This window comes from Mustela nigripes, chromosome 3 (assembly GCF_022355385.1).
Source record: "Mustela nigripes isolate SB6536 chromosome 3, MUSNIG.SB6536, whole genome shotgun sequence".
Classification (NCBI taxonomy): Eukaryota; Metazoa; Chordata; class Mammalia; order Carnivora; family Mustelidae; genus Mustela; species Mustela nigripes.
Genome location: NC_081559.1, coordinates 18739253 through 18762321, shown reverse-complemented (window position 1 = coordinate 18762321; position 23069 = coordinate 18739253). Strand labels below are relative to the sequence as shown.

The 23069-nt window shown below is 40.0% G+C and overlaps 1 protein-coding gene across 3 annotated transcripts in view; it reads left to right on the top strand.

Moving 5' to 3' along the window:
- PLEKHM3 (pleckstrin homology domain containing M3) overlaps positions 1–23069 on the top strand; it is a 179934-nt gene that overhangs the window by 141292 nt on the left and 15573 nt on the right. For 2 of the 3 annotated variants that reach the window (XM_059393342.1, XM_059393343.1), the window contains one exon: positions 11481–11638. In XM_059393342.1, coding sequence (XP_059249325.1) covers positions 11481–11638 — 158 coding nt within the window. Of the gene's footprint in view, positions 1–11480; positions 11639–11869; positions 14357–23069 lie in introns of those variants that run through there. The other variant, XM_059393344.1, reaches the window with a different exon arrangement.

Here is a 23069-nt window from a genome sequence, read left to right as displayed (position 1 = left end):
ATGTCCAGCATATGAATGCCACAAACACAGTAGATAATATTCTTCAAAAACAGGATGTATGAAATCGTAATCAGTACTGTGCGGCGAGTGGTGGTTTACTGCTTGTTGACTCCTTGAAGCAAAGAAGAGAAATTACCAGCCGTCTTGAGACAATGGCACACCAGCCAATAAAGAGCACCTCCTTCGGTTTATAGGCAAGGTTGTTTTTCCTCATGCCAGTAATCCAGCCGCTTACTAGATCACAGCCTTCTAGCCAAAAACTCATTTTGGTTTCTCATTTAATCTTAGGCATTGCTGGTCTCATAAAAGCTGTTAAGTAATAATAATGGTGAGCACTTACGTTGTGCTTTTAGTCCATAAGTGCTATCTAAACTTGAACTAATTAAAGGCATTGATGAAAGGAAGGGATTTGCAGACGTCTTCCGGAAAACTCATATCTGGTTGCACACCTGTGAGGGGATGATTCCTAAAAAGCATTAACTCCCCCTTTGAATGGCACTCAGCAAGCAGACGAATAAAAAGCTGGTGACATTATTTCACTTCTTTTGAAAATTTCCTTGGCTATCTTCTAATTAGTCTGGTCAAACTCACCTTTTATCTATCTCCCCAGATACTCCTTTTCTACATTCCTGGGGGTATTCAGCAAGCTCCTTTTGATGTTCTCCCTGATGGTTAATCACAAAATCATAGAATCTTCAAACTGAGAGGGATCCTTATTGATCCTGCAGTTTCGAATGACGTAGTGCCGTCCCTTGATTCCGTGGCTGAGGAGGCCGAGCGCAGAGAAGTGAAGCGACTGACAAAACGGGTTGTGCAGCTCACCAGCCCCAAGGCTGGGACTGAAGCCTGGGCGCCCCACTCCCCTCGCAGCCCTCCGTCAGCGCTGTCCTTGGTTCTTTCTGTGAGCATTTCAACTTGCCTTGACTATTTAAAAAAATTTTTTTTTTCTTTTCTGTTTCCATCCTTTCCCTACTTCTCCTTCCCTTCTTTACTTTCTGCCTTTTCTGACTCTCCTATCCGTCCATGATCAGGTAATTTTGCTTTTATTTCTCCTGGTGTCTCTGTATCCCTTCAAATGTGGAGTCTCTTGTTGTTTTCTGGGAAGATCTTTTATAGTGGTCTCTCTGAAAAGCCATCCTTCTCTTATTTCTCCCACAGTTCATGCATAGAGGGAGTTGTTTTGTTTTGCTTTGCTTTTTCCAGCTGTAGCTGCTTCTCCTTTTACGAAGCTGCTTCTCTAGTTTTGGTAAGTAGGCTAGGCTTGAAGTTGATGTTAAGTCCATTTTTGTCACAGAACTTGTGGCTGCTTTAACTGCTGATTTTCCCAGTAGTTTAACCATGAATAATGTAATATTTAAAATCATATTCCGTATTCAGAAGACAACACAAGATGTGACCAAATACCGTTATACAAGGAGCAAATATGTTGGACCAAAAAATCTTCCTGTAAACCAGTGGCAGATCCAGTTCGGTTCAAATTTGTGGGTAGATGTCGATGCAGATGTAGACAGCACATCTTGCCTCCAGGCCGGGACTGAAATCATTTAGAAATCCTCTGTTTCTACATGGTGGGTCAGTAGGCACCCAGGGACCTCAGAATTCCCAGGCTGAACCAAACCTAGACGCTTCAGTCTGACCTCGGATGCCCTTAGGAAGGCCCCTTCCTAGAGTAATGAAAGGTCCTTGAGGAAGGGGAATCTGAATCTGTCACCAAACAGCCGGGTGATCTCGTGCAGCTCACATCACCACAGGGCTACAGTTTTTTCAGATATTAAGTAAGGAAGATGAGTTTAAAAGACCATTTAGGGCCTTTCCTTATTACTCTTCAGTGAGTCAGTAATATCTTAACTAGAGCCAAAATGAACATTAGAGACCTGCATATAATTTATTTCAGACATAACAACTAAGTAACTCAGTAGGGAATCAAAATTCTGCTGACCGTACCATGAGAATTTTCTGGGACTATCTCAATTTAAAATTCTTTAATCTATTTTCCTCATAAATACAGTACCTCAGTCAGACCATGTGACCTGTCTTGGGGCTCACGGCGCGTGGACCACATAATTGTACTCACCCTTTGCAGTGATGCTTCCACTGAAGTTCTCTAGTGGCCCCAGAGGCACGTTACCCGCTGCAGAGAAACTCTGTCCCAGCCCGTATATTTTTATGAATAAGAAATTCGTGTTCTTCGGTTCACCTTTGCCACTCACCTATTAAATGAAATTGAAATTATTTTTCTTTTATTCCCTGAGACTTTTTCCAGTGGGAGGCGGAATGCGATTTGATGGAAATGATGACCACTCACAAATCTACCCAATTACATCAACCAGATTAAATTGTCACATAGTTTACAAAGTCTAAGTAGAAATTGTCCCATTTGGGAGAGGCTCAGACAAGAGCTAATTGGCAACCTCCTAATCCACCTGCTGTGAAGTGCTTGATTAGCCAAAGTTTCTGTCCTGTGAGCGGGGTGGGGAGCAGCTGATCAGAGTTTTGTTTATGCCCCAACCTCCAGCCCTGAGCCATTATAGGGACCTCAGGGGCACCTGGGTGGCTCAGTCAGTTAAGCATCCCAGTCTTGGTGTCCGCTCAGGTCATGATCAGGGTTGTGAGATCCAGCCCCTCGTCGGGCTCTGCGTTCAGCAGCAGCAGAGAGTCTGTCCTCTCCCTATGCCCCTACCCCCACTCAAGCTGTCCCTGTCTCTCTTTAGAAAGAAAACGAAAAGGAGCTCAAAGGCTAGTTATGGGAAAATGGTTTTTTGGTTTGGTTTTTTTTTTTTTTTGAAAATGGGGTTTTAACAAACTTTTTGAAATAGGAAAATATTACACTAGTTATTTTATTTTTCTCCTCTTTTTAAAGTAAGTTCTATGCCCAATGTGGGTGAACTCACAACTCCGACATCCAGAGTCCCATGCTCCGACTGAGCCAGCCAAGTGCCCCTGGTTATTTTCTATTTTTAAGAAAAATAATATGGTGGTATATATATATATTTTTTTTTCTATGTTTAAGGACTTAAAGAACGGTAAAATTTGGAATTGAATGAAGATGAGTGTTAGGGTTTTCAAACCTGAGCAGAATCTATGGACTGTTTTTTCCTAGCTCTCCACAAACTCACCTGACCGAGATCACAGACTTCATGGTACCCACGTGTTAAAGTTGAGAAATGGCACTCAAAGGAAAAATAGTGACCACAACCTTTCACGGTCCTCTGGGCCAAGCATATGCAAACTAAATTATATTTGAAATCATTTTACAGTGTGTAGCAGTTTTGGTTCTTTCATTTCATCAAGCTTGCTTGTTACTAGTGAGTGGCAGGGGCTTTGCTTACCATGAATGGGGTCTTCTGGTTAGACTTTTACGGAGGGGCCCTCTGTCGTGTGCAACGGCGCTCTTTATCAGTGTTCCCAACAGTTGCCCAGAATCTAGATGTTACACGATGGCCGAGGAATGCTTGTATTGGAATGGAAGGGAACTTAACAAATCAGGGGAAAGGAGTGAGCCAATGCATAAAGAAATTCAATGAGAAAGAGTTTCTTCTTTTTTCTTGCCCAAGTTACTAGTGGTCTGTCCCTCTCCCCCCGTAAATTTTGAATGGTGTGGTGGTGCCAAGGGAGTGAAGGTAACGGACATAAAAGAATCATTTGTGCCCTTTTGCCAATCCCACAGATCTCTATTGGCCACAGACCTTGAACATGACACTGCAATTTCGTGGTGCCACACATGAGTAATAAGCAGCTGTTTCTGAAACTGTGGTTTGGAGAAGGCAGCACTAGGTTATTTTTTAACTTAATTGTAATTTTTGATTGGTCTGCAAGAAAGTAAATCAAATAAAGTCTGTTGTCTTAGTCTGCAAGAAAGCCATAGGCCTCAAATTCCAACGCTGACCGTCTTGACCAGAATAGAAAGGGGGGAAAATGTGTGTATCCCTGAGCTGGAAGTTCAACCAGGCCGCTTCCGTGGGCTGCAGTCCCACAGGAAGGGTCAGCATAGTTGGTGTATTGGTCAGCCAGCTGGAGGATGAAAAGTGACACTGGATGGCTCCTTGAGTTTTAGAAGTACCTGAAATGACGCATGCAAAGAATTTGTAGAAAGACTGCAAAAGTAAACAATAGCAAAATTAGGCAGAAGATAGCATCTTTTTTTTTTTTTTTAAGATTTTATTTATTTATTTGGCAGACAGATCACAAGTAGGCAGAGAAGCAGGCAGAGAGAGAGAGAGGAAGAGAAGCAGGCCTCCTGCTGAGCAGAGCCCAATGCAGGGCTCGATCCCAGGACCCTGGGATCATGACCTGAGCCGAAAGCAGAGGCTTTGACCCACTGAGCCACGCAGGCGCCCCAATAGCATCTTGATGTCGTTGCCTTTTGTCCTTATCCTTGCATGTGATGAGAGGACACAGAATTCTAAATCACAGATGAGAGTGTGTATTCTTCGACTACCTGACCAGTAAAATACCTCTGAAATAATCACACATGCACACCCTCCCACTAAGTCAGTCAGACTTAGTACCTTCCTTAGTACAAGAAATGAAGCGTAATGGAAAACAGAAGCAAACTCATTTTGCCTCTTTGGGGCATCTGCCTTTTTCTCAAGCAAGGGGGCAGTTTGGTATAGGAAGGCGAAGGAGAAGTGCAGGGGCTTGGGAGATGTGGGAAGAGCTACAGATGTTTTCTGCTAATTACTTTGTCATGATTTTGTTCACGTAGACTGGCCACTTGGGCAAAGTCAGTCGAAGGGTAAATAAACCTCATGTCAGTCTAGTTCACCTCCACTCCTGACATCCTGAAATGACCACTTGGTTAACGAAAACCACTCTCTTTGTTACGCTAAACATGGAATGGCCTTGTGACTTTTGACAGATTATTCCAAAGTTATATTAACCTGTGCTAATTACAAGTAAGAAAAGATTAAGAAGGACAGTTTCCCAGTGTTGCTAAGGTGTTCTTTTATGTGAGTGATACAGCTCAAGCTTGAGATGTGTTAAATGTCTCTCCCCAGCATTCTGCCTTCCACGTGAGCCCCGCTCTCTTACTCATAGCAGTATTAAAGGGAATGGAACTGACCTCTTTACCTTAATTTCTACTGATCCTATCCAAACAGAAAGACACTTTGATGCCTTAAAAATGACATACAGGGTGCCTGGGTGGCTCAGTCGGTTAAGTGTCTGTTGATTTTAGCTCAGGTCCCGATCTCAGAGCTGTGAGGTCAGACTCTGCGCTGGGCACGGAAGTTGCTTGAGATTCTCTCTCCCTCTCTCCCTTGGCCTTTCCTCCCCTACTCCCTACTTGCACTCTTTCTTTCTAGTAAATAAATCAAGTCTTTAAAAATGACGTATTTAAAAAAAGGCCTTTATCCCCCCCTCTGCTGTAAATCTCAAGTGTTTGAAAGAAGGAATGAATCTAAATCATGAAAGTTTCTGTTTAGATTAAGATAAACTAATCGTAAGCAATTATTTATTAATTAATTGTTCTAAGTTAGACATTGTGTCCAGTGCTTTCGTTTTATTAGATCTGATCCATCCTCAACCCTGCAAGGTAGATATTATCCTAATTTTTCTGTTGCGGAACTAGGCTTGAAAAGGTTAAGTAACTTGCCAACGTCTCGTGGCTGGCAGGCGGATGAACTAGAATTTGTACTCAGATCAGCTTTGCCTTTTCCACTCTGCTGCTTCCCAGTACCCAGAGACAACTAAGTTCTAAGGCAGTATGGAAAACTCTGTAATGTCAGCCTCTCTGGGAGAGATGAATCAAACTACCACACACCAGAAAATACAGCCAAGCTGTCAAGAAGCAAAAACGACGATAGTCAGATTTGGTTTTGTTTTGTTTTTTTTAAACAAGCTTTGGCCGGTTTTATTAAAGAAGCAGTTCTGTGGTTTACTTTGTCCTGATCAGTCCTGACTTGCTCTCAGTGATATCAGAATCCCCTGGATCAACTCTGATCTAAATGCACAGTTCGTGGAACTTCTACCCTGCCAGGCCCTGTTGATGACGACGGCTGTTGTCTCAAGGCAGTAACACTCCCTAGGCAGGAGCTCCAGTTGGGGGTTGGCATAAAGAGTTCTCATGTCTGACTTCTCTCAGGCTTTGCCCTTTTTGGCCAACTTGCTGGCTTGTTGGACATTGGACTTTGTCCAACCCATAGTCATTTTCCAGGTCCACTGGCAACCTGGAGGCTCTTTTCTATGTTGTTCTCAGTTGGAACATGAAGGTAGTGGCTCCTCAGGCTTTGGTCCTCTTTGAGGCCACCATCTTCGTGATGTTTATGGAATATGTCCCTAACCTCAAGCCCCCACCAGGATGGCTAGGAATTGGGAGTGAAAGCTACAAGACTCTCGGAGGCAGGAGGAGGTGGTGGAGTCAGGACTCTTGATTTTTTTTTTTAAAGATTTTATTTATTTATTTGTTAGAGAGAGAGAGACAGAGCAAGAGCGAGCACAGGCAGAGTGGCAGGCAGAGTCAGAGGGAGAAGCAGGCTCCCCGCAGAGCAAGGAGACCGATGTGGGACTCGATCCCAGGACGCCGGGATCATGACCTGAGCCGAAGGCAGCTGCTTATCCAACTGAGCCACCCAGGCGTCCCCACTTGATTTCTTTTTAAGCAATTATCCAGAGCAAAGATATACCTGATTTTTGTTTTTTAAAGGATGTGGTCACTTTTTAAAAGATTTTATTTATTTATTTATTTGAGAGAGAGAGAGAGAGGGTGCACACGAGAGTGGGGTAAAGGGCAGAGAGAGAAGCAAAGTCCCTGCTGAAGGGAGCCTGATATGGCGCTTGATCCAGGAACTCCAGGATCCTGACCTAAGCTGAAGGCAGATGTTTAACTGGATGAGCTACCCAGGTCCCCCTGTAATGTCTAGTTTTTAAAAAGAACTCGAGATTTCACACCTAGCACTTAACTTCTCTTAGTGATGAAACCTTTAGACCAGAAGCCAGAAGAGTGTTTCTATTTCCAATGCTGTTAGCAGTTGTATTCAAAGACAGGCTCTAAACCTCCTAAATTTATCTGTACCTCTGGAAAACTGTAAGTATGAGGTTTTCTTTTCTATAGTATTAAAGAATTGTACATAAATTCTAAAATAAATGCACAGACTATTACCTCATTTTTCTGGAGGAAAAACTTTCAGCATCTTCAGCTCTTTGGCACGTGGCCATGACCCTAAGCTAACAAATAGGAAGAACAATTAATCAACTATAAGCAGCAAAAAAAAAAAAAAAAAGAAGAAGTTCCTGAACAGCTAAGCAGCCACCAGCTCCACGCGGTCCTATGCTCCTCCCTAAGTCACACAGCAGAATGATTGAAAATATTTGTGACACAAAGACAGCCCGAACACGCAACTGTGCTGCCCGGGAGAAAAACAGGAAGGCATCCCTGGTCAGTCAGCAAGAACTCATGTCTGTGGCAGAGAGAGGATACTGAAAATAAGTGTGAGACTCAGTCTTTGCCTTCAAGCAATTTACATTCTTAGACTGCTCCATATAAAATCACATTTTATCGGTCGTATTTTTTTTATGTTCAGTCTAGTTGGATAAGCATAACAATCACATGTTAAACGATACTAAAGAGTACAAAACAGCATCAAGTTCTGTGTTAAATTATATGATATAAAAGTAAATCATACGAAGCACAAGAGATCTGTAACAGCTGAAGTAGCCAACAATGGCTTTCCAGATCAAGCTGACTAGATCTGAGCCATGAAACCTTGGTGAAATTTAAATAAGTGTTAAGTGAAACCTGAGATCAAGGAAAGGACATGACTGAAGGCACAGGAGAAAGAGGAAGCATATTCTATACAGGGAAAAATTTTCTCGCAATGGAAGATACATAGTAAGAAATGGAAAATAAGCTTGGATAAGTAGTGTAGAATCAGCTTACGGAGACACTTGCACACCAAGCAAAAATGGAAGCTCAGGTCTTGTCCAGTCCCCTCGTACACTGAGCACCTAGAACATAGTCACTCAGTAGCATTTTACGAAATGAATGAGTGAAGCGTTCTTACTAATAACAAAATGATTAGATAACAAAATAACAAATAACAAACTAATAACAAAATAACAAGATTCGAAAGAAGAGATGATACTTGATAAAAATGATATCCAAAACTGATTGGTGTATATGCAGGATGGGCCAAAGGGAAAAGACTGGCATCCAAAAATAAAACTAGAAGATGATTTCGTTAATCTAGAGAGGAATTATAATAGCTGGGGCAAGATAGGAAGAAAAGACTTGCACCAGAGATATTCAAAAGAAAACCAGCGTGAACATTGAAAACATTATGCTGAGTGAAAGAAGCCAGTCACAAAAAACCCATATATTGTATGAGAGTCTATTTATATGAAATGTCCAGAAGAGGTAAATCTATAGAGACAAAAAAAAAAAAAAAATTACTGGTTCCCTAGGGCTTGGGGGAAGGGGGACAGGTTACAGGGGAAGAGGGAGTAACTGCTAATAGGTACAGGGTTTTTTGCAAGTGTTGATGAAATGTTCTAAAATTGACCGTGATGATGGTACACAACTCTGTGAGTATACTAAAAACCATTTAATTGTAGACTTTACATAGGTGCATTACATGGCACATGACTTATATCTCAAAGATGTTATTAAAAAGGAGAGGGAATTAATAAATATGGTAAATGACAATATATATATGTTTGATGGTGTAAAATGAACCATTCACCGTAGACTACGTAATTTCCAGTTTGAGTCTCATGGAAATAGTAGAATATCCGCTGACACTATTATTATGTAAAATTATTTTAGGATCACTGGATGATGAAATAAGCCATGGAACATAGTAAGAGATAAAATATTAGAAAGGAAGGGACCAACTTATTACATTCAGAAAACCCAAAAGATTCACCTAAAAATTATTTGGAGTCATGAAAATTCAGTAATATATATAAGATATACACAAATGTCAATATATTATAAATATCAACAATAGCTAATAAGAAAAAATATTAGATAAAAGTTTAACCTTGAAATAACCTAAATAATAGTGTGAGTGGCTTATATAAGGGAAAAAACCCAAAATTTTATTAAGCAATAACAAATGAAGATTTAATAAAATGGAGATATAGGTGAGGTTCTTTGATAGGGAGAATAAATATTATAAAGATACCAGCTTGATCCCAGAACCCCAGGCAGATGCTTAAGCAACTGAGCCACCCAGATTAATTTTTTAAAGCTTATCAAAGTCTCCAGGTGGGAATTAATTTACATTTCTGTCAGTATAAATTTGGTGAAATATTTCAAAAGCCTTCAAATTGTTCATGGCCTTTATCTCAAAGAAGTTCTCTAATAGAGAAAAAAAAAAAATTATGGGATGCCCGGGTGGCTCAGTTGGTTAAGCATCTAACATCAGCTCAGGTCATGATCTCAGGGTCCTGGGATCGAGCCCCACATTGGGCTTCACACTCAGTGGGGAGTCTGTTTCTCCCTCTCACTCAACCCTCCTCTCTCTCTGTCTCTCAAATAAATAAAATCTTTAAAAAAGAAAAAAAACCTTTGTGCATAAGATGACCAGTCTTCTCCTTTAGATCCTAGATGATAACTTTCATGTCTTCCTCCATGTCTTCCCTTTACACCCTCAGTTCCTCCAAACAACTGTTACTCACCTGGTTTCCGTACTGTTCTATATCCTGATGTTTTCCTCTAAATGGACTGTATTTTGTTAGTGCATCTCAGCATGTGTCATTAACATTGGTTGTTTAGGAAAGAGTAACATAAGTAAAACCAAACCCAGCTGCACTGTTGTTACCGCATTTTAGAAATAACCCTATGACACATTGGAAAGTGTTTACCGGTGGTTGGTATAAGATTTGGTAGTGGTTATTTCTTAGAAAGTGTGTATCATGTGGTGGTATTAGGAGTCCATGTTACTGGAATTTATTGAATGTAATTGTTCTTAAGAAAAGATAAATAAAAGCAGGTAAACCTATGGCTTCCTAAAGGAAGTGCAGAGGAGATTAAGTGAAAGAATGGTGGAAAATGCACTTGCTTGACTCAGAAAACAGCCAGCATATTTTCCACCCGCTTTATTAAGAAAAAAAAAAATCCAATCTTATAAAGCAGTGAACCTTATTTTTCTGCATCTTAATACAAAAATGTTTGGAAAAAACCAGCTTTTAAAATGCAAAAAAACTATATATATACACACATACATACAGAGTGAAAGACTTGGTTTTCCAACTATTCCCTTCCTTAGAGTTAACTGCTGTTACATTCATTTTTAAAACATCATAAGATTATTCCATGATGTTTAAAAACCACTTTGAGTTTTTTTGTCTCCAGTATTATGAATAGCTTCATTTTTTGCAAAATACATTATTACATTCCTTATAGTCTTTTTATCTGCTACTACTAGTTATTCACCTTGACATCATAATTTCTCTTGAAGTGTGATTTACTACATTTCTCTCAGATGTTATTTTTATGTAAAATTGTCATTTTAATTCTGTATTTATTTGAAAGTATCCAGCTATGTTACCAGTTATGTCCAGCTATTTCCCAATTAATCTTCATTGTTTTATATCAAAATCGGCATGTGTGTGCATGAATGAGAGAGAAGGCAGATTTTTTTCTTGTTAGTATTGAACTGCTGAAGACTTGGAGGCCTATTCAGTATTAGTTAAGTGAGGAAGGATCTGACTAGCCATTGGTTCCATCATGGTAATGGTGGGAGGCAGGCAGATGCAAAACAGCAGGACCTAGAAGCGACAAGGGCAGACTTTAGAGCCTGTGCCTCAGTAGGAGCAGGCAGCCCCTAGTCACAGCCAGGATCCTCAGCATATAGGAATTCAGGCCTACTTTTATTAAATCTGATGATTTTTCAGAAGAAGCCAAAATTCTGAATTTTTCTGTAAAATCTCCCAATTATCAAATTGGCTCATTTTCTAAAGCACTGAGAGATTTAAAACAAACAGACAAACAAAAAACCTTGGGCTCAGTGTGGCTCTCAGACTGTCAGATTGCAGCCTCTTTATATTCATACTTAGCAGCAAAGGAAACCTATTTTTCCACATTTGTTACATGTTTTAGGGGAGATGGTAAGAAAGCTGTACTGTTAACTCATCAGAAGATAGATATTATTGAATTTACAACATAAAATTCTACATTAATATTTACCTTGTCTGTTTTCTATTTGGGGAAATCCACCACGTCCCACTTATACCTCACCAAAACGGTAAGTTGGATTATAAAGTAGCGTTCCCCATTTGTCCTCAATTCCCTGTATCACACTATAGAGAAAGAGGAATACAGAAGAAGTTTCAACATCTTCATTTTCCAACCTCCAGTGGTTTAAACCAGACAGTTCTTTTGGAGTGAAAGTACCATGTCTTTTCTTTCTCACAGTTGCTGAGAAATTATAATTAGAGGTTTTCCTGTTGTGTAAAGGAAAGGAATTCCAGTCCTCCGGTGTCTACAAGACTTCGGTTCTCAATGGATTTGCTTCTCTGTCCCATTTCTCTTTCTACAGGTGATAGAGGGGAAGCTGGCTCCATTCTTGGGCAAGGTCATTAAATTTGCCACCTCACACGTGTACAGCTGCAGTCTTTGTAGCCAGAAGGGGTTCATCTGTGAAATCTGTAACAATGGAGAGATCCTCTACCCTTTTGAAGATATTTCAACAAGCAGGTACAGAATCTCTTGTCTTACAAAAGTACACCTGAATGTGTCACATGCTCTTTTACTTGGTCAGATGAGGACAACTTTCAGTCAAGTACGGTATCTCGGTCTCTTACCTTGTAGCCGATTTCCCTTATTCTCGGAGAATATTTTTTACCCTTTGGTTTCCTATGTTTATTCTCTGCTCACCAGAATGAGATAAGAGTTGCAAAGAAACGTCACCTATCTCTGCCTTCTTAGGTAATGAAGCGTGTTCAGATTCGTTTTTAGAATGAAGATCCGGGAGGAAGAATCCTCACAACACTTCAGGGCTAAGTGACAGGCCATGGGAAATCGCAGACTTAGAGTAAGGCTAAAACTGGACCGACCGCCAGGAATAAAACTACAAGACACTGGGGAACAGCTCTCTGGCTCACCACATGCTTTTCTCCACAGATGCGCTGCAGTGTGGTGATGAAAGTTTTAGGATCCAAAGGAGAGAAAAGTGGGAGTTTGTGTGGGATTATTTTTCTAACCAAAGTAATATTTGGGCATCATCACATTCATTGATTGATGGATGATTTTCTTCTCCCACTAACTTGAGAGTGGGGTTTTTTACTATTGCTTTTCTTGAATCACAAAATGATACATATCACTTTTCCTTTTATTCCAAAAGCATCATAGAAATATATACCGTTTATGTGTCTGTGCACTGGCTTCTTTGGCCATGAAATCATGCCTCATTTCCCACCCAGCAGGGCTCACTTACACTGTGGTTCAGAACAGAAGGGAAGGCACGTAGCCAGGGCGGGCTGAAGCATGTAGAGTGAAGAGAAGATATTAAGAGTTGACTCAGCCCTTCTGGCCTCTTCTTAAACCCAAAGACTCTTTGTAAACATAGACTCTTTGTAAACTTTGGAACTTGGGTTGGCCCCACACACAGAAAGACACACACACACACACACTCCAACCTCATTTCCTGAATACAGGTCCCCAACTCTTAGCCTAGAGATTATAGACTTCTTTAAAATGTACACCACACAAAAACTTGTACACAGATGGTCATAGCAGTATTCATAATAGCCAAAAAGTGGAAACCGCATAAATGTCCATTAACTGATGAATGGATAAACAAGATGTGGTATATCCATACAATGGAATACAATTCAGCCTGAAAAGGAACCTGACTGATACATGCTGCCAGTGTAGGTGAACCTCAAAACCATTACACCAGGTGAAAGAAGCTAGTCACAAAGGGCCACATATTTTATATTCTGTGTATATGAAATGTCCCAAATAGCCAAATCCATAGAGAAAGAATGTAGATTAGTAGTTTCCCGGGACATCAGGGAAACGAAAGAGAGTAACTCCTACTGGGTACAGATTTGTTTTAGGGGGGACAGAAATGTCCCAGCATTACTGTGGTGATGGTTACAAGGTCTTTTTTGAGTATGTTAAAAATCAGTGAATTGTATACTTTAAAAGAATGAATTTTATGGTATATATATATTGCAATCAATGTTTAATAAAAAAATTAAATTAAAAAATGCTTCCAGGGTGCCTGGGTGGCTCAGTGGGTTAAGCCGCTGCCTTCGGCTCAGGTCATGATCTCAGGGTCCTGGGATCGAGTCCCGCATCGGGCTCTCTGCTCAGCAGGGATCCTGCTTCCTCCTCTCCTCTCTCTGCCTGCCTCTCTGCCTACTTGTGATCTCTCTCTGTCAAATAAATAAATAAAAAATCTTTAAAAAAAAATGCTTCCAACTGTATAAACCATATGCTAGGTCACAAAACAAGCTTCAAATTTTTTTGAAAGATTTTATTTATTTATTTGAGAGCAAGAGAGAGAGTGAGCAAGCACAAGCATGGGGGAGGGGCAGAGGGAGAAACAAACTCCCCACTAAACAATTACCAAAATTGGGTAATTTGGGACCTGATCCCAGGACCCTGTGATCATGACCTGAACCGAAGGTAGACACAACCAACTGAGCCACCCAGGTACCCCACAACTTTCAATAAATTTTTAAAAAATTGAAACCATATCAAGTATATTCTCTGATACATTGAATTAAGATCTTCAATAGAAAACAGTCTGAGAAACCCTAAGAAATATTTGGAAATTAAACAATATACCCTAAAAAATTCTATGTCAGAGAAAAAATAAATTATGAGAGAAATATGAAATATTTTTAAATGAATGAAAATGAAATATAACATGTATGGAATGCTGCTAACATAGTACTTAGAGTGAAACCTACAGCTATAAACATACCATGAAAAACTTGTCAGAAAAAAAAGAAAAAAGGTCTCAAATCCATTACCAAAAAACTCCACTTTAAGAGTCTAGATAACAAAGAGCAAACTAAATCCAAACCAAGCAGAGGAAAGGAAAGAGTAAAGATTTGAGCAGATATCAATGAGATGAAAGATAGAAAAAGAATACATCAATGAAACCACAAGTTGGTCTTTGGAAGAATCAATAAAATTGATGACTCTTTGGCTAGGACCAAGAAATTAAGAGAAAAGACACAACTACTCAAAATCAGGAAGGAAAAAGCAATTAAAAAAATTATAAAGGGATAGCATAAATGACTTTATTCCAACAAATTAGACAGCTTAGATGAAATGGGTAAATATCTAGAAAGACAAGTTACCAAAATAGACTCAAGAAGAAATAGAAATATGAATAGCCCTATAACAAGTAAAAAAACTGAATTAGTTGTTTTTAAATCTTCCCATAAAGAAATAAGATGGCCTCATGGATTAATTTTGTTGAATATTTAAAGAAATAATACCAGTCCTTCACAAAGGGATAAAGAGAGGCATTACCTAATGATAATGGGGTCAGTTTTCCAAGAAGACACGATAGTCAACGTGTACGAGCAGAGTCAAGATACATGCGGCAAAAGAATCAATAGAACTATGAGGAGAAACAAACCCACAACTATACATACATCTCCACTATTAGTGAGACTTCAGCACCTGTCTGTCAGTAATTGACAGATCCAGCAGCAAGAAATCAGCTTATCATTAAACTGAAAGGCACTATCAATCAACTGGATCTAATTGACGGCTTTGCCAATTCATGTTGTTCATCCAACAACAACAGAATATGCATTCTTCTCAAGCTCACATGAACGTTTTAACAAGAGAGACCATATTCTGAGCCATAAAATACATCTGAACAAATTTACAAAAATAGATATCATGCAAAGTACGCTCTCAGGCCATAATGTAATTAAACTAGAAATCAGTAACAGAACAATACCTACAAAATTCCAGCGTATTTGGGGGTTAATGATATATCTCTAAATAACATATGAATTGATAATTTATGTCCACACAAAACCTTGCACACAGATGTCTATAGTGTGTCTACTCATAATCGCCAAAAACTGGGAACAACCAAGATGTCTTTCATGTGTCAATGGATAAATAAACTGTGGTATATCCATGCAATGGAATATTTTCCAGCGATTAAAGAAATGAACTATCAAACCACAAAAGGACACAGAAGCAACTGAAATGCATATTACAGAGTGAAAGAAGCCAGTCTGAAAAGGCTACCTACTGTATGAGTCCAACCATATGACATTCTGAAAGGGGCAAAACCATAGACAGTAAAAAATAAAATAAAATCAGTGATTACCAGGGGCTCCACGGTACATAAGGAAAGATGAATAGGTAAAGCACAGGAATATTTTGGGGCAGTAAAGTTATTCTTCCCATTACACATTTGTCAAAACCCATAGAACTGTACAACACAGAGTGAACCTTAGACTGTGGACTTCAGTTGATAATAATGTATGAGTGTTAGTTCATTCATCATAACCAATTTACCACACTAATGCAAGTTTTTGATAATAGAGAAAACTAGGGGTGAGGGTAGTAATATGGAGACTCTGTACTATCTACTCACTTTTTGTCAATCTAAAACTGTTCTAAAAAATAAAGTCTATTAAAAAAAAAACCCACAACGCATTCAACTGAACAGTTGACTCAAATACCAAAGCTGATCAATATTAATAAACTTTATTAGAACAATTTTAGACTTAGAGAAAAATCATAAAGATGGTAAAGAGAATTTCCATAGACCCTATACACAGTTTCCCCATTTACATCTTACTTTAATATGGTATATTTGTTTTAATTCATGAATCAATATTGATACATTATTATTAGCTAAAGTCCATAGCTTTTTCAGATTTCCTTAGTTTTTACCTAATTGGTTTTTTTCTGTTCCAGAATACTACATTATATGTAGTTGTGACATCTCCCTAGGCTCTTCTTGACTGACAATTTCTCAACACTTTGTTGTTAGGACATTGACAGTTTTGAGGAGGACTAGTCAAGCATTTTGTGGAATCCTTCTGTGGGGATGGACTTAATGTTTTTCTTATGAACAGACTGGGCTTTACGGGCTTGGGGAGGAAGACCACAGACACAAAGTGCCATTCTCGTGATCCCATCAGACCACGGGCACATAATGTCAGCGTGACTTACCACTGCAGTGTTTGTGTCCGGTGTTTCCACAGTAGGATCTCTTCCCCTCCCCACCTTTTCCATATTATCCAACACTTAAAGAGTGAAGGTTATGCTCCAGTTCCCTCAGGAGTGGAGTTTATACAAAGTTATTTGGAATTCTGCCTGTGTGATTTGTCTCTTCTTCCCATTTATTTTTTCAAAGTATTTCTTTGTACCAGCATGGACACATGCATATTTATTTTACATTTTGGGTTATAATCCAAGATTACTTAATTTGTTTCTCACACTATTCTAGCTTTGGCCATCCAGCTCTTGTAGCTGGCTCCTGCATCACTTTGATATACTCAAATCATTGTGCGGTTTTTTATTTTGTACTTTCTCATGCTACCAGATGGCCCAGCCTCATCATATATATTTCTTGCCCTAATCCTAGAAGTAGCCATTTCACCAAGGAGCCCAGGTTCCTTTTATTGGAGAATATGAAACCAACATGAGTTGCTAGGTTGCACACACATTTTTCAAGGCCCTCGGTCCCAGGATTCATCCTATGACTAAGGGAGAGATGCTTCCCTCTGACTACATATCAGAATCTCCTGTGAGACTTATTGGATTCTTTTTAATACTCTGAGAATCTGTCTTCAAACGTGCCCACATGTTATTCCGCATCACAGCCAGAAGAATCACTCCTCTAAGATAGCTGTGACCATGGGCGGAGGTGCCAGATTCTTATTATCAGAATGACCACATTAGCACATCTGTGGATTGAGGGAATCCTTTAGCCAGCAGGAAGGAATATGTCACTGTTCAGAATGTTCTGTTTCTCTCTTGGTCAAATGCAGCTCTCTAAGCTTGGACAAATGTCTAAGAGCAAAGGAGTCCTCACCAGCCTCCCTGGCATTCCAGGTTTGATAATACTTTCCAGGAACTCATTGATCTTTTTCTTGGTGTTCAGTTTCCAGTTAAACACAGGGAACAGTTTGTGCAAGTCTCTGGGAAAGGACAAAAATAAACACTAATAAAAGATTTATTAAAGGAAAAATTTTAATCAGAAGTTGAGTTGCAGGGCCACCTGGATGGCTCAGTCGTTTAAGTGTCTTGACTCTTGATTTCCGCTAATGTCGTGATCTCAGGGTTGTGAGATTGAGCCCCATGTGGGCTCTGCACTGGGTGTGGAACCTGCTTCAGATTCTCTCCCTCCCTCTCCCTCTGCCCTGCCCACTCCAATTAAAAAAAAAAAAAAATCAAATTGTAGTTTATAAACATGTCCATAAAGATATGCTGAATAAATAAATGTGATAAATAAAAATAAATGTGAATAATGGGGTAATTTTTTAAATTTACATATAACTGAAATTTTTATATGTAAAGTAATGTGAAACCTGGGATTTGCTTCAAAATAATCTGATGGTGGCAAAAAATAATAATGTGACCGTGGAGAAGAGGGAATAGATATAAATGAAAGGTAATTGTTGAAGTTATGTGATAGCTATGCAGGGATTATTACACTAGTCTCTCTATTTTTGAATATGTTTGAAATTTTCCATTATTACGTTAAAAATCTATCAGTAAAAAATCGTAGATATGATGCATTTAGTGTATTCATCACCATATATCCTCGACCACCTTGCTAAAGTCAACACCTCTGTGTCCTCAGAAGTTTAAATACCATTTGAGCAGCATAATTGCCACTCAGTTAAAAAAAAAAAAATTCCACAAGCACTGGAACTATCCATTCTTTGAATAAATGATTTATTGAACATGCTGTGTTTGTGCATTGGGCTGGACTCTGGAGACACACAGTGAACATGGCTGCTCCTCGCTCACAAGCAGTTGTGAGTCTCTACTAAGAGACTGGGCCATTAGGTGGTTGTGTGGAAGTGTTGGAGGAGCCTCGGTCTAGGGGGTAGACCTGGAGCTCCAAGAAGGGGCATCGCCCATAGGAGTCATGGACATTGTAGGTGAGAAAGCAGTTGCACGATATCTAAAACTGTGAGAGAGCTCTATGTTGAACTCGAAAGCACTGACCTATATATTTCAGTATTAGAATATACTGGGTTCTAACATGCATAATTGATCATGACCATGTGTCAAACACAGGTCAGCTCTGTAGACTTTCTTTTCCTTATTGAATTGTTATGCAGGAGGAAGCTTCATGAATATGTCATTTAACAATCGAGTCCTAGTATTAATTTTTAGAGCATGGTCTCTGACAGACCGAGAGACAGTGTTGGGGTTGAACAGACGTGGCGCTATTATGTACTGGTCCCGGTGCCAACAGTCTACATACCTCGCCCTTTCATTCTCAGGCCAGTCCTCTGAGGGAATCCTGTCCCTTCCATTTGATAATGGGGAAGCCTAGGTTCAGAGGAGGCAATGAACTTGACCCAAGAGATAAAGCCAAAACTGGAACCCAGATACCTCTGACTCCAAAATCCATGCTTTTTCCATTAACCATCACAGTTTCTTCTATACCTATAGTCTTCAGACCGTTTTTGCAGTATACCCCCTAAAAGACTGTGAAGATATTACATCCCTCTGTCATTAAAGAAGGCTCCCCCAAACTGTTATTTTGAGTTCTCCCTATATGTGCCATCCTGAAAGTTTTTACACTTGGAGCAGTAGGACAGAGTTCGATTAGGGTGGGGGTAAGATACTACGCCTTTCTTTGATAAAATGGCCCATGGTGTGTGGGGAGAGACCACAGTGGAGCCCCCCGCTCTGTACATTGCTAGGCGGGTCACGAGGCCCAGGGGTGCCTGTGGGAGCTGACAATGTGCCTAACTCGGGCTGAGTAGGGAGAACCCCCTTTGCTGCTCTGTCCATTTTTTTCTTTCTTTCTTTTTTTAAGATTTTATTTATTTATTTGACAGAGAGATCACCAATAGGCAGAGGAGGGGAGGAAGCAGGCTCCCTACTGAGCAGAGAGCCCGACGTGGGGCTCGATCCCAGGACCCTGAGGCCATGACCTGAGCTGAAGGCAGAGGCTTAACCCACTGAGCCACCCAGGCGACCCGTGAACAGTATTTCTTATGTGGGAGTGGGAGGAGCATTTCCTGGCGATAAATACAGAGTCCTGGAGGCACAGGGTCAGAATGGCCAGGAACCTCGGGGGGTCCTTCGTGTGTCCCCCTTACACTGAATTTCATTGTCACTCTTCTTGAGGCCTTGTCTTTTCCTAATGAGATCAGAGGGCTGCTTTATCGTCCATTCAGACGATAAAGCCCACAGTTTTACACTGAGGTAGTCTTTCTTCTCCAACACAAATTAATCACATACCTCTCTCTGATTTAAATAGGAAAACACTAAAATCCAAGTTACAGGATTTTAAATACAATAGTAGGATCCAGGAACACAGAACTTAAGCCTAATCCAACATTTACACTCCTAGAAAAAAGAAAGCACAGCTTTCAGAGAGACAAACATTCTGTTAAAACAGCAATAAAATTCCACATACCCTCCTTGATAGAGAATAAGAAATAAAAGCTCTAACTTCCGAATTACAAATCATCAGAGTAGACTGATACCACTCTAAAACTTAAGGGAAAGCAGTGAATATAAAAGCAAAAAAGTTGCATATATCCACATGGTGACCCAGGACTTAAATTTTTTTTTTTTTTAAACCCTTAAATTGCCTCCTCTCCCGCTTTCTTTCTGGCATCTCTGCATATCATTAATCTTCTCTGCCTATTAAAGACGTAATGCTGCTGAAGAGACCATCCTGCTACACACATTTGTGTGAAGATGCCATTCCTGAATCCTGAAATGCTTCCAGATCACAAGTACATAAATACTTCATCTTAAAAACACTCGGCATGCATTTTAACATGGAACTTACAAAATATACCAACTATCATACATCAGTTCCATCCTTTCTGTCTGATCCACTTGGCTTTGTTAATTCTTCCATGTGACATACAAATCACCCCCACAAGCTTTCCAATATGGAAAATATTGCCCTTCAAGACTTTATGACCCCCATACCATTTGGGGCTGTATTTACATGTATACTTCTTACAGGTATACTGTAAGAAGATTATACTTAACATTGAGTCTGGTGTGTTCCATATAGTGGGCATTCCATAAATGGTTACTGTTTGGTTCAGCTCTCCCTACCATATCATGTGCATTCATTAAGAACTCTGGCAAAGTTTTTTAAATAAACTGATTAGTTAAGAAATTTTAAAATAATTGTGCCATCTGAAATAGAGAAGGATTCTTTACAAACTCACTTATATGTTAAATAAAAAAAATTTTTTTAAAAACTTGTTGACACAGAGTTGTGGTTGTCAGAGGCAGGGGGTAAAGGTGGTCAAAAGGTAAAAAGTTATAGTTATCTAGTTATAAGATAAGTTCTGGGGATGTAATAATGTTCAGCATGGTGACTTAAGATAACATACTATAGCATATATTTGAAAGTTTCTAAAGGAGTGGTAGATCCTAAAAGTTCTCATCACAAGAAGAAAATTTTAACCACATGAGGTGATGGATGTTAACTAAACATTGTGGTCATCATTTCACAATATATACACCTATCAACTCGTTGTGTTGTACACCAGAAACTAATAAATGTTAAATGTCAATTATATCTCAATAAAATTGGGGGGACATACTGCAAAGATAGAGGAGTACAGTGAAAGTCTGAGTTCACTACTTTATACATAAGCTTTACCTGTAAACTTGAAGCAACTGACCTACTGTTGAAAGTGTTTCCGTGTGTGAACATCAGCCTGTTCGGGTTCCCAACATTCACTTGCCCCAGGGAAGGCATCCAGGGGAAGTGTTCTTCTATTGAGGGGAGGTCATCTGTAGCTCAGCGGTTACTCTTCTAAAAAGGTTCTGTGTTTTTTGAAGCACTAAGGTTTAGAAAAGCAGAATGAGCATAACTTGCCAGTTTTTCTTTGTATACAGTAGTTGGTCACTCCTTGCCCTCCTCCAACGAGCGCGCTCAGAACCCTGAACTTATCAACACCAAACTCTTACCGGTTGCGTTAACATTCTCTGACACCATGTCCAGTTTGCACACATTTCAAGAACATTTCCTACATATGTCTATTAAGAATGAACACTGGCCTCATAGAAAACCCATAGCAGGTGAATTTCTTTTTCATTTGAAAAACCGATTTTGTTAGATTAACTTACTGAGAAAGAAGGCTTCCCAAGTCCCGTTGCTTTCATCCACCTGGCCAAATTTCAGAAAGGCCCAGCTTGTACTGAAGAACATAGGCTTCTCCCAGGCTCCCAGAACCCTTGTGAATTGGTTTTACATTTCGTGGCAATCCACACAACCCTGTCCCTGAGCCCCTCAGCTTATTGCAGCCTGGTCTTTGGTCTTTGCCTTGGCACTTCTGTCCTTCCTGAAACTTCACACACACATGAAGTTTCCAAACAGCTAACTGTCCTCGAACTTACAAAGGTTTGTTTAAAAGAGAGAAAGCAACTGCTTTATTATAAAATATGCGATCACTTCTTGCCTAGAAAATGCGGAGATGCATGGTTCTTCTCAGCACGACTTGAGCAGTCCACTAAGGGCTGTGTGTTCTGTGCCCTCATTCCCTTTGATTTGTCCCTGGAGGATAAACGCAGAGATGGCTTTGCCCAAAGTCGTCGCTTACTTAGGTGCCTAGAAACTCACCAAACCCCAGATTTGCCAGCAGCCTTACAAAGACTCTTCCATTTTTCAAGGCACCAATTATGGTTTGTCATGTCTTGAAAGAGAGTTTCGTGTTTAGGCAGGAAGTTTTTGGCAGGGGTTGGGGAGCTGATCGGAACTCCAGAGAAGAACGAGAGAGCAGCACTGCCCAGAAGCTGGTCTTTCCTTGCAGCGTCCTATTTGTTCAGGGTTCGTTTTTGTCAGTCCTTGCACAAACAGACTGAATACCTGGATTATTCCCTCATCTGGACTCAAACACACACACATTACATACCCCTTTCTCACTAATCAGCCTGACACATTCCTTTGTTGGTAAATGGTTCCAAAACAAACACTGTCAGTGCACCTAATTAGCAGGTTTGTGGGCCCGCTTGGCAGTCCTGTTCCATCCTGTTCTACAACAGACAACAGCCTTGGCGAGGTCGGGCTTAAGGGAGGGAACAGCTACCCCCCCCCAAGGCAGAGACACTTTAATGATATTTCCTTTCTGTGGCTTTTCTTGGGAAGCAGCCACTCAGTGCGCATTGTGACGAGGTGTGGGATTCCTGAAACAGCTAGAGAAAGTGTGGACTCCTCTTCTAGGTATCTTTGCTGAGGAACAATTCGTCTCCATCTGATTATTGTTTGTTCCTCTCTGTGGTATTGAAAAGGAACTTTCTCCATGTCCTCTGACACTGATGATAGAGGGTGAGATCCCTGCCTGTGTTCTAAAAGAATAAATTCACAGAGATAGAAAGACCTGTGGAGAACATTTGGACATTTGGGGGGCAGAAAAACTCAAGCCCATCAAGCTCACGGGTTTTCTGAGCGGCAGAAATAGAGTGATGACTTACCAAGAAGCGTTCTACTCTTGGGCTCTATGACTGCCTGCTCTTATTTATTGTGTCAATGAAGGTTTTCCTTGACTTCAAAAAACAAAAACAAAAAAACCCTCAAACACAATGCTAGTTTTTTTTTGGCTTTTAAACTTTGGTCAAAGAGTAACTTGGTAAATAACATCTCACCTTGGCCTGTGGCTCTTATAGTCACATGTCAAAATGTTTCAGAAAGTCTGCTAACACAGTCAAGACTGGTGCAAAACCCTCATGGCTGACCTGATGCTTTATGCCATTAAATCACTTTATAAATACAGTGCATTTATAAACGCAGTCCTCGCTGGTGAGGCTGCTGCCATTGTTTCTTGAAGTCACTTAGTCATTTAAGTAGATGGCTGTCATCTCCACCTAGACACATTTCTTACCAAGCTTCTTGTTAAGGTGTCTGGATAATACTGTGCGATCATCTTATCGCTAAGCAGTTCAGACAAACTTTTTTTGTTGAGTTGAGTAG